The sequence below is a fragment of the Lissotriton helveticus genome, chromosome 11, assembly GCF_964261635.1.
Source record: "Lissotriton helveticus chromosome 11, aLisHel1.1, whole genome shotgun sequence".
NCBI classification, from domain to species: domain Eukaryota; kingdom Metazoa; phylum Chordata; class Amphibia; order Caudata; family Salamandridae; genus Lissotriton; species Lissotriton helveticus.
Genome location: NC_136072.1, coordinates 991,935,925 through 991,948,480, shown reverse-complemented (window position 1 = coordinate 991,948,480; position 12,556 = coordinate 991,935,925). Strand labels below are relative to the sequence as shown.

The 12,556-nt window shown below is 42.1% G+C and overlaps 1 protein-coding gene across 2 annotated transcripts in view; it reads right to left on the bottom strand.

Annotated features, from left to right (window-relative positions):
* TRPV4 (transient receptor potential cation channel subfamily V member 4) overlaps nucleotides 1-12,556 on the bottom strand; it is a 595,067-nt gene that overhangs the window by 224,057 nt on the left and 358,454 nt on the right. For both annotated transcript variants that reach the window (XM_078667355.1, XM_078667354.1), the window contains exon 6: nucleotides 6,520-6,818. In XM_078667355.1, the coding sequence (XP_078523481.1) occupies nucleotides 6,520-6,818 (299 nt within the window). The remainder of the gene's footprint in view (nucleotides 1-6,519; nucleotides 6,819-12,556) is intronic.

Below are 12,556 nucleotides of genomic sequence, written 5' to 3'. Positions count from 1 at the left end.
CCAGGATTTTGAGCCTATGCTGGGACTGGAACCTGGTTTCCAAGTTCCAAAGTTAGCGGATTTGGCTGGAACACGACCTCCTCTCTAGTTTATTAAAAGATTATTAATGGTTGCCGCACATCGAGGCCTATGTAAATACAAACATACCCTCCAGGAAGGCTTCTCTTACATCACTCCTCTCCAGCCCTCTATAGCCTCAGGCGATAGCCTTGCAGTGAAGGGCTCAAGAAAAAGGACCCAGCTAGTGCTGCTCCGCGGGGGGTGAGGGGGGGGGGTGCTGAGATGTAGATGGCCCATAGCCAGAAATCACCTGCATCTCCCAGCGAGGCACCTGCATACTCCTGCCCACTATTCCCTGAATATAATGGCCTGGTTTGTGAGGGGTCAGGGTCAAGACACTGCTTCTGGGCCGACCTGGGCCAGAGGTAAGAATGGCCCAACAAATGGAGCAACATGGCGAAGGGTAGCAGAGGAGGAATAAAGAAGAGGCCCTTAAAAAACTGGTCCACATGTTGCCCTTAGGCACCGGTCCATCGCCCAATGCCCGACTGTCCCCCTTCCCAATCCGACCCTGCTTCCCTGAGCCCACTATGTCCAACGTGTAAGTTTCTCCCTTGGCCAATTTCATCCACTCTTATGGACTTATGACCTACGCTGAAAATACAGAGATCTTGTTTCATATTGATGCTAAAGTGGAATTCACTTAAAACCATCACTGACAAAACTAAAATTCTAGTAGTTGGCAACGATTGTATAAGCTGGTGGCCTGCAGATCTGGCCACTGCCCAGAATCGGGTCAGGGTCTTTTCTCCTTGGTTCTATCATATCTACTTTGAAAAATTACTCTGCTCTTGCATTAATCAATTCTACAAACAATGGTGCAGGGCATCATTCTTTCACCTCTGCACTACTGACACTCTATCTGGACCTTCCTTCATCGTCAATTGCTACATGGTCCAGACTTCGGAACACAACAGCCCGTGTCACTTTTCGGCTTCCTCACTGCTCTGTTTTCTTTTCAGACAAGTTTGCCTGCATTGACTACCTATCCCCGGTTGCATTAGGTTTAAGTCTCTGTGCCTTCTACCACTCTGTCCTCAGATTTCACCAATGGAGATTAGTCCATGTCAAGACTCGACCCCCTCAAATTTGCCTCCTGCCATCTCCTAGTGGTCCCAAGACACACCAGAACCATTCTGGTGTCCGATCTTTCTTTTTTTTGGTGGACAGAGCTTGGAAATCCAAAGCCACCTTGCTTTCCTTAAGGTATTAAAGACTCACATTTTCAACTCTGCTTGTTAGACACAATTTCTTTTTCAGATACAATTACTCTTAGTTGCAGTCAGTCTTTCTAGCACTAGAATGGTCATGTTTGGGTGACAGCACACTATCGACAATTTTTGGTGGCTACAATCATGACATTATCAACTGCTTGCACACCTTCACTTGACTGTACACATCACCTTAATGAATGCAGGCATAACTGCACTTACGTCAAGCATGCATACTTTCACTGAAACCATCCATGACATCAATGAATGTATACACACATACCCTCACTGACTGTACACATACTCTCACTGGCAGTATCCATGCATACACTAATTGCAGTCGTATTCTCACTGACTGTTGTCAAATCCTCACTCATTACATAAGTCATCCCTGAAAGTAGTACAAGATTTCTGTATTTAGGAACCTTTTGGCAAAAATGGAATTGGGATTCCCCTAGTTTGAGCCTATTTTTTGTTTTAGACTAAGTATGTTTTTGAATCAGGCTACTTATTCTAGGTTGCGCGTTGGTGTTTACATGTCGACTGTGGCGTGTCTCCGTTAATGTTAAGCGTCTTTCACTTCAGTACATTTTTGTGCCAGCCAAAGCTGCAGAGAGTCTGATGACATCATGGAATACAAAGCTTGGATCTGACTGAAAGAGGAGTGTGAAGTTCAAGTAGCTTAAAGTGTGAGCTGTGCAGACCACTGGGAAAGGTGATGTTTATGAGGTTTACAGAGGAGCCTTAATTCAAGGCGGTCCTAGAGTACAGTTTTCAGTTAAGAACCCTATTGGTGACCAATCTCATGTTTGGTCATGACCGCAATTCCTGCTTTCTGCTTTGCTGCCCAATTTCAATAGGGCCAACCCCTTCAAAAAAACGCCTCCAATTTTGCAACACTAACAACTTTCCTGTTTTAAATGTATTTGTAATACTCTACATTCCTTGACTAACTTTCTCCTTCCACCTTTCCTACGGTCTCTCGACTTCTGCAAATTTTCCATCTCTATCTTTACTAGACACCTTTTTAGTCTAAGTGATCTTACATATCCAGATGTGTTTCTTCTCCTGCTCAACCACTCTTAGGGTCCTCCCCACTTGTTCTTCTTAGTCTCCCTATTCTTTGTTGAAGTATATTTTGTACATACCACCAAAAACACACAAGCCATTCCATAGAAAATCTCTCCTACGTCTTTTGGGGATAGTGACAAAAACTGTCTGCTTCAGAAAAGAATTACGTTTCTAGAGCCAATATTGGTGGACGTTTTAGAATGTGTTTGCTCTGAAAGGTGAAGCATCAGTATAGTTTTCTAATAGCTAGAGGAGGAGAACCCTGCCTGGCTATATTACAAGTAGGTAGAGTAATAGTTGAATACACACAAACTTAAATTGACACAAGCTAAAAAAGAATCTGCTGATAAGACACTTATTTTAGTTTCATTGAAGCTCACCACTTTTATCTGATGATTGCTCAAATAATTGAAATGTATGGCACAGATTTTATAAGACCAGCGGAAGCTCGTGGTCTGAGCACTGACACAGTTTGAGGAGCTGAAGAGAAGTATATCTCTAGTTAACTCTACAAAGTGAACTGTTTACTGCATCTCACCACACTACTGCTCATTACCTCAGAGCTGAATATTAAACCACTGCTGTGGGTAATTTCTTAAAAGCTAATGCTGAGAAGTAAGATACTTTTCAATATGAATAGCAGCACTTAAAGGATGAGAAATTCAAGAGATTGGACTGAATAATGTAAACTGTATTAAGATTCACTTATATTACAAATGGAAGCAGTATTTAGGTGCACATAGTTTCATTTAGCAAATACATTCAATGCTACCACCCAAATTATATGGGTTAGAACCAAGAAGTAATTTGACACAGTGGAGGCCCTACACTTTGTATGTAAATTATTAAGAACAAGAACTGCAGCTTGTTCAAAGGAGTCACTCCAATATTAATTCCACTGTGGGGTATTCCATATGCATTACTACCTTAAAGAAGGAGCTCAGGTCAACGTGAGAAATTCACGACAGGTAGAACCCTGCCCCCACCGCCCCTCGTGTTTTGAACACTTACAGTGCCATGTATACAGATAGAAGTGGCCCGAGCCACAAATCCTCTCACTGATACACACTAAGCAACTGTGCACGAATTTTAAAATGTGTGCATCTAGCTAATAGTATGAAAGTCATTGCACAAACTACCTCACATAACTGCCAAGTGGCCTCATTTCACACGTATAGTGGGGCTCTTTTTACAGCAATAAGCCGCCCTCCTCCATTCGTTTAGGGAAGCCACCATTCAATGTGTTACTCAAACATTAAGTGGTACCTACACACTTTGGTAGTCTCTCATAAATAAGTACAATAAATTGATCAAAAAATGCTGACAATGGTTTCTGTGGTAATTTTTAGTATAACTGTTCAGAATGTATTTATGCAGATAATAAAATTAACATAAGTGCTGGCAACACAGTGCTCCAGTGTGAAAAACGAATACTACGTATATACATGAGACACAAAACACACATGCTTTTCTCTGCAAATGCAGAAAACCAGTGAACTTTTATATTCTGTAAAGTCCATGGCATGCAGGAACTGTGGAGCATGCACGCCGGGGTCAGGGGGGGGGGGGCACATGATGTGCCCCCTGCATGCACCCAGGCACAAGAGGGCTCGGTAGGGCCCCCTCTGTTTTCTCTCACCACAGTTTTCATGGAGGAGGAATTTACATGAAAACTGTGGTGGAGAGGAAACTTGTAATATGCTTGGCGGGACCATGGCAGTCCCGCCAAGCATATTACTGCATCTATTCCTGCACCACCACCAAGGAGCGTGGTTCCCTGGTGGCTGCAGTGGGGCAATGGTGGTCCGACTGCCCTAATTGTAATAGGGCGGTTATAAGACTGCCACCGCAGCCCCCCCAGGAGTCTGGCGGTCCACGGAATGCCCGACTCGTAATCAAGCCCTAAGTTGTCAAATACTCTTCAACTCATGGTAGACAGAATCAATACACCAAAAATACAGTGGGGGACAAGGTTAGGCAGGATGGCTTGCTTGCCTAAACCTGCAGGCCAGAGGATCCACCCCACCTCATAGATATGGATGGAGGGAATGCTGGATGTCATGTCCCATTGGATGCTGAAGAGACCAAGACCCAACTGATCATCTTTGGCACATGAGCTTTTGGATCCTGGTCCTGTGATAACAATGGCTGCTGCTGTTCAGGGCTGAGGTGTTTCTGCAGAGCTGTCTGTGTGTATCAATATCTCCAGCAAAAGAGAGTACAGCATATCAGGACTGGGACAGTTTGGCAGAAAAGGTCTATGGGATTTATTAAGGAGCTTTGGCATAGAAAGGGGAGCAACAGCTCCAAAGTAATGGCAAACCAGTTTGTGACTTTTGGGAGAGAAGGTTGGTGATGCAGATCCACATTTCTTATCATTAAAAAGGGTGTTCAGGGGTCCCACTTCTGTGAGAGGAACAGGGTCTTGCAGATCTGAACTATGATTATTTGGCAAAGCAGCCCCAGTGGTCAGTGGTTCCCAGCAGAAGGGGGCTGTTGTGGATTAGCACGAAGGTGCATCATGCGTTTTGTGCGAATCCCAGTTTGTGGCGAGTGAAAGGAATACTCCAGATATGGGCTAAGTAGCACTGGCAGTGCTGTCTATGAAGGACATCACTACTGCAGCCAAGGAGTGCTGTAGGTCCCTTAGTGATCAATTTAATTGGCTCAGTGTGCGCATATACCACACACACTGCCTAAATAATATTTGGGGAGAAGACAAAAACTCACACACAAAATCACGTTTGAAGCATAAGCAAGATTGACCTCGTGTGAATTAAATATACTGTGGGCAACAAGGAGTTCTACAAATACATTGGGGAGAATCTCCAGTAACATGTATTTTAAAGCTTATCCGATTTTCACCTATATTACAGACACAGTGTGTTTTAAAAAATCCATTTGCCAATATATTCCCAACAAACTCTTGGGCAGGAACTCAAATTCCCCTGTAGCTCCTGTACGTTGCTGCTACAGGCCTTTGTTAATGGCTGAGGATACAGTCCAAATATGCTCTAAATTCCCACTTTCTCAACGATGTTACCCCTAAATATCCTTAAGGATAACTCCTAAATCTTCCTGTAAGGTTACTTTGAAATCCTATTCAGCCAGGTGTTCCCAACCTTGTCAGCCCAACCGTATTCTGAAACTATCCAATCAGTTCTCAGTTCCTGGCTACTGGGTGGAATATCCCTTCATCAGAGAGGCAGAAGAATTAGAGGCTTCCCCAGGGTAAAATTATTAGTGGTTTTATGTGCATGGCAGGAAGCAAAGAGTTTTAGAGGCAGTGGGTACAATGATTATAAGTATAATTAATAGGGCAGGAGGGACAGAGGTTCCATTATCAAGGAAGGAAGGATACAGCCTTTAAAACCTGGAAGGATAGACATATCATTAGCAGGTCAGGAGGTATAAAGGATTCATCAGCAGGGCAAAATGGATGGAGATCGCCTAAGTTTCACAGCGATGTAAAAGGCTTCCTGAGGGGTATCAAGAGTTTGATAAGTTTGACAGGAATAATTGAGGATGATTCAGGAGAGCGGGGGAGATGTAATCTTCACAACACAGTTGGAGGGATGAAGAGAAAATCAGCAGAACAACAGCCGGGAGGGAGGGCTTTTTGTCCTGCAGACGAGACAGACCTCTGTTAGCAGAACACAAGGATTGAGGCCTCATCAAGACCGCAAACCTGATAATGCCTCAATCAGTATGTTAGAAAAACCCAAGATTTATCAGCAAAGAGAGCAAAGGCAGCAGGGGTGACATGGATTGTGAAAGAACAAAGGCTTAACGAGAGGGGCGAGAGGGACAGAAGGGCAGAGGATCCATTGAAAAGAGGGACAGAGGCTTCACTAGCAGGACAGGAGGGTAGATGCTTCCTAAAAATGTAAATAGGAATCTAGGTTTCATAATCAAGCCAGGGTGCATCTGCATTGCGGGAAGGCCTAATGTTTTATATGTTTGGCAGTAGGTTAAGAGAGTCCATCAGCATGACATGGTTGAAAAAAGCAAAGTATACTTTATCTCTCACAAAGTATTTACAGAAGGAGAAAGCAAAGCATTTGTCAATTAAAGTTTTTAAGAAGCCCTTGTAGAGGCTGAACAGATGGGAAAAGGACAGTAGTAATAAAAGGCAATGTACATTTCAAATTACAAATTAAACATAAACCATTTTTACCCCAATTTTGCCCAGTTTGGCTGCCATCATCAAAGGAGAGAGTCCATCATTGTTGAGGAAAGATTCCAGACTGCATTCTGGGAAAAGTTTGACACATTTGATCACCAGCAGATCATACATTTTTGTGAGAAATTTAGTGTTTTCCTTGGTGTTGTCAGCGATGGCGACAAGCGAATGGAGGACAGTGTTTCCACGGGAGTCCTGACGACGCAGGTCAGCCTTTTTATGGGCATTTTCTGTGAGGTAGCGTACAATGTCCGGTTGGTTGGTGCAGGCAGCCAAAGAGAGAGGCAATTCACCTGAAAAGAAAACAGACAACAAAAGTGAGTAATTAAAGGCAAAAGAAGATAGTAAGGACATGTCTTTATAAGAGGCTACCAGTGAAAGCACTTCAACAGTATTAGAAACAAATGACAGCAACCAGCAACTATTTAGTTGAGACCTTTTGTAAATTTGCTATGATTCATGTCATATGTTATGGTAATACTTTCCATACCGCCAGGAAAGCTGTACATCATTTGCCAATGGCACTGACCAGTCAGTACTTGGATTCTGTTAATTTGTTATGTCTCACAACGAATAGACTGCGAATAACAGCAAACAGATTCAATTCATGAAACTTATGTCAGAAAGTCGGCCCAGGAACAGACCACATCTGCCCTTGTCCTCTCCCAGTCATCAACTACAACCCTCAGAATCCCCAGCAGACAATGTTCTCAAGGAGCCTCAGAGTAGATAGAACAGTGTTCCGGGGATACATCACAGTGTTTCAGGTAACATCAATGCGCAACCCTCTGAAGTTTTCAGATTTCATAGTGTAGTGAAAAAAAAAACACAGCATCCCCTGAAAGTATCAACACAACAGTTTCCTGGTAATGATGATGAATATAGCGTTACTAATAATGTGCTTAGTATACAACTCAACAGCATGTTTTGCTTATTGTAAGTATTGTAAATAAAAGGTGTTACTATTGCCCTATTAATGGCACCTGCATTTAAGAGCAGTTAATAATGAACAGCTTAATTGACCTTGCTATGATTCAAACTTGTGATCTCCCAAGAAACCCTACATGTGATAAGATGAACGCAAGACTTGCATGGTTTAGTGGTCACTTGATTTACTTGTGTCACAAGCAAGAGTTAGAAGTCCATCATCACACCCAGATTCCTAATTTCATGTGAGGTGGCTGGTAGGTACCGAATATACCAATTCTGAATGGGTAGTATAGTGAAAGGTTGCCCAGTTTTCATTAGTGAGAACATCTGTTTTTGAAGAGACTAGTTTGAGGTAGCTGCTTATTATCAACAAGAAAATCTTTGGAGGCACAGACCAACAAAATTGATATCAAAATCCAAATATTTTTTTAGCATTGGATAGGCCTAGGTGTCATCAGTGGGCTTGTAGCATACTGGCTTGAATGGTTTGATGAGGTCAAGTGATCGGCGGTATGCATTCATGACAAGAGGAAAAGTGGAAGAAGGTAGCTAGACATAGGCAGAAGGGTGGAAATAAGCTGCTGTAAAAAGGTGGAAGGAAAATAATGTTGAATCTTTTAGAGGCATAGAAGAAAATCTAGTCTGAGATGGTACCTATAATACCAATGTGTCTTGGTCACTGAAGTAAGGTGAGGCTCAGTATCAAAAGCAGAAGAAAGGTCTTTTAGTAGTGCAGCAACTTTGTTTGTTTTGATGGTGGTCTTCAGGTCATCCCTGATGATGATACAGCCAGATTTGGTTCATCAGTGGTTGAACAGAGGGTAAGTGGTGTCTTAATCAAAAGTTCACTGGTAGTATGCCAATGAGGTCTTGACAGCAGGGGGATCCCAGCAGCATTTCCCCCACCCTTTCCTTGTCTTTGAGGACCCGAAGAAGTTGAGAGAAGTTGGATGATGCCCTTCACTACAATCTCTCATGTCATTTGCTTGTCCGATAAACTGATGACTGACAAAAGATTTACATTTTTGCTGTTAATGGAGTAGTGAGCTAACTCTCCGCTTTTGATTAGAGTAGAGAGCACGGCCGTCAAGCGGTAAGAGAAGGATCACAGGAGGATGGGAAAGGGTGGCAGGACACAAAGTATTGAGTCTCCTAAAAATATTTGTATATAAGACGGTATCTGCCTACCAGCTAGACAAATGTCACCAACTATTTAAACACTAATGCTTCATTTTTTGTTTACATCAGTAGATTCTGCTATTATAGCTATTGATACTGCAAGTCTACAGTAGGCAATGTTGTCTTAGTACTGACTTATCGCTAAACTCCAGTGAATGTGATTTAAGGTATTTTTCTAGGATAAAGGTCTAGTATAGCCTGCAATAATAAGCAGACAGTAGACCACGATCTTTTGGATAAGCTACCAATAAGCTCCAGTGTGAGACCACTTGAAGACATCAACATCACTGCTTTAGTTCAACTAAATAAATCATCATGCATGTTGAACTCCATGATCCGCCAGTCGCAATCAGCTTTAACATGTCGGTTCTAGCATTATGCAGGGATCCTAACGATCAAGAACAACAGGTAACAGTCTGAATCTTTCCAAGTTCTAGGTATTGAGTTTCTACAGTATCCCTTTCCGAAAGGACAGGAGAATCTGACCTCACTTTGGGTGGCTAGTCCCCTTCACAATAACAGCAATACTAACTTGTTCTTTCTATGATGCTCCATATACAACTTCTGAAATTTGTAAGTGATGTACATAACATAACATACTATTATCCACTTTGATGTTACTCAAATTACTGACCTCTGGTGGATGGAATTCTGACTCTGCATTTATGAGATTCAAACGTGTGCCCTTCAGATCGTGTAAGATGTCAGGGGTGAGTGTTGACTCGTTGAGACACTTTTCCATCTTTCTAATCACTGGTTTATCTTGAAACCGCATTGCATCTCTGTGGACATGACTTTCAATAAGGCTTTGGAATCATAAGCTGTCCAGTCACCAGTCCAGAATATTTTTTATATAGTGCGAACTAGACCCGAACCGAATCAGGTATCAGAGCGCTTTACATAGCACCAGTTACGTTACATGAGGACACACTTTCATTTTAGGCACGGGGAGATTAAGTGATTTGCCCAGAATCACAGGAGGTTTTTGGCGTCGTTACCGAGACTCGAACCCAGATCCCCAGGTCCGAGGTCGAGCGCCCTAGCCGTTAGGCCAACCCCTCTCCCCATATATTACTAAAACTCCTTAAAGAGCACCACTCCAAGCATCACTTTGTGAGAGACTGAGTGAGCAAACATTAAATGTTTGCACCAGAAAGGTTTTCAAAGCAAAACAATGGCTCCTAGGCTTGCATTTCACTTTTCTTACAGGAGGATTAGGAACACTTTTAATGCACTTTTGTAATATTAACTTGCTTTGGCCTGCATGTCATCTACAGTACATATTGTGCGTGTTATTTGTCAACACCAAATCTGTTTTGTGTGTTAAAGGCAAACTTAGTGATACCAAGTCTGCATGAAACTCTTACATCTTTTGTGTTTGTTTTGTCTTCTTTCCAAACACTTTCAGAGTGCAAACCAAAAGGTAAGTACTGCTCAAGTAGCTGAAATAAATACAGTAGACCACATCAAAAACAGAGTTCCAAGGATCTTAGATGTTTTCCTCTAGTGTCTACCTCCCTTCGCGTACAGCCCATGCATAGTTGCACCTCTCTTTACCTTGCTGCGCCTCGGTCACATAAACCTATATGGATAGAACTAGCACAAAGGATCTTCAATTCACATGTTCGAATTCCTTCAAAGGCGACTGAGCCTTAAATCCTTCCAAGTTTGGCAAATGGAGTACCATTAAATCAACTACTAGTAAAATATATTTTTCACAGCACTTCGAAATAGCAAAGCGAGGTAAGAATCACCATATAAACAAGCAGTTGCAATGCAATCGGTCTCGCCTTTGGGACCTTAAATGTATTTAGCTATGCAGCACATTAGCCTGGGTGCTAAAACATCCACTGTTCTTTAACATGGAGGGAAAGTAAGCACCAAACTGCGTGACACGCCAGGTATGGGAACACATGGAGAGGAATACTGCCTTTCAGCGGGAAACGGTATAGTCCAAAGCGCTGTTTTTAATATAAAAACAGGGCCTTCGGTGGTCATATCATTGAAAATACAAGATTTCAAAAAAATATTATTGTCTACGGGTGCTCGTGGAAGACAATTTCTATGGACTAGAATCCTGAGAATGCTAAAGTGATTCTGGTATTTTTCTGACCTCTGCTGGTCATTTCCTATCAAGAACGTTAAATAGAGGCAGTCGCCAGAAAATTTAAAAAAAAAGAAACTCCCTCAGCAAAAAACAATTCTGGTATTTTACTGACCTCTGCTGGTCCTTTTCTATCAAGACAGTTAAATAGAGGCAGTTGAACTGAAAAAAAAGTCCCTACGCGGAAGCAAACAAGTCCTAATCTCCAGAGCCCACAATGTACAGACACATAAGTATATACTTATGTATATACTAAAGTATATACAAGACGAGTTATTACTGTCGGTCCTTCCAACACAAATTATATCCACAGTTTAGGACCATGTGGGTTGCATAATGTGACTCTACTGGAAGAAAAAATACAACCTTTTTCAATTTAATTTTCAAGGGGTCAAACAAAAAGCCGTATCCTGACAGCATAAATGCGGAACAGAATAGCAGAGGAAAATACCACTAGAAGAACAAAATAAAAGTAAAAACAAAGAGCAAAGTGGGCCTTTTAATGCAATGGGATGCCACTGGAGTCGAAATATGCCTACCATTATTCAGTCTTTGCTTCGGAATGGAGCTCGGGGCCCTTCAAGAGACACTTCATTAGCACGTGGCTTGTGCTCTCCGAATGTCTCTAATTGCCACTCCTGCTTCCTTACTCCACACTTCTCCTACATCTACATCAGAATCCTAAACTGATGGTTCTCATCTCAATCTTACCATTACTCTCAGTCCCATTTATATATCCTGGTGCACAGTCCTGGTCAACAGAGCCTATTCATCCTACGTTATAGTTTTCGGTTTCTTTGTAACAAGTTTGTGATCCAAAAATTGGCATTAGTGGCAAAAACCAATATGAAACAATCAAATGAAAAGTAAATAGGCCCGGCATTGTTTGGCAGTCTTTTTGTTTTGTCAGTGCTTGCTTTAGTTTGTCATGTTTCTTTTGTAGAACTTTATTACTGAGGAGGCTACAAGGCCCTTGCCAATATAAAATAAATACAAAAATGCTAAAACCCAAAATATTTGTGATCCTCAAAAAGCACACAGTCCCTTGCAGCGGAGGGAATTACTTTATGTGCAACTGTGCTCCTTGTGAAAGAGCAGAATGACCTTGCTCACAATAAATCAGCCAATGGCTGAGGGTGGCTGACCCATTGTCCAATGCTGTATGCTGTAGTGGGCGGAAGAAAAATAGCAATGACACAAGAACAGACTAATGGATGAAGAGGGCTAACTGAGAGGAGCCCCTGTAACTAAGTATAGTATATATATTTGAGGTTAGTAAAAAATCTAAAGGTCTTGGCTAATGCCAGATCAAACAAGCATTTGCAATGCAATAGGTCTCGCATTGGTGAAACATAGAGCTACTGGCGATGTAAATGGCAATTTTACCTACTTATGTTTTTTTCTGCTGTCGAGTGGTCGTGGGTATGCATGAGCTGTTTGATGTTTACAAACAGCAGGTTTGAAAACATCTAAACAAAAAGCAAGCTAATAAAGCGGATGGATCAGGAGGCAGAAAGTGAAACCATAAAAAACCTGGATTAATCACAGCTTCCGAGCTTAAGTAAATCGTGTGATACCGTGCCCTTCTCAGTTAATTTAAAGTGTCGCCAGTGGAGGAGCAGTATGGAGGATATATGACATCGCAGCAGGGATGCTTTATGACCTCACGATACACGCCACTATGACTGCACAGGAGCCTTATTACAACACAGCGAGTCTTTATGACATCAGAACACATGGTATATTGACAGCTTGGGAGAGGACTTCAAAGCTGGAGCTTTATGACGTCAATGCAGGGATGCTTAATCAGAGAGAAGC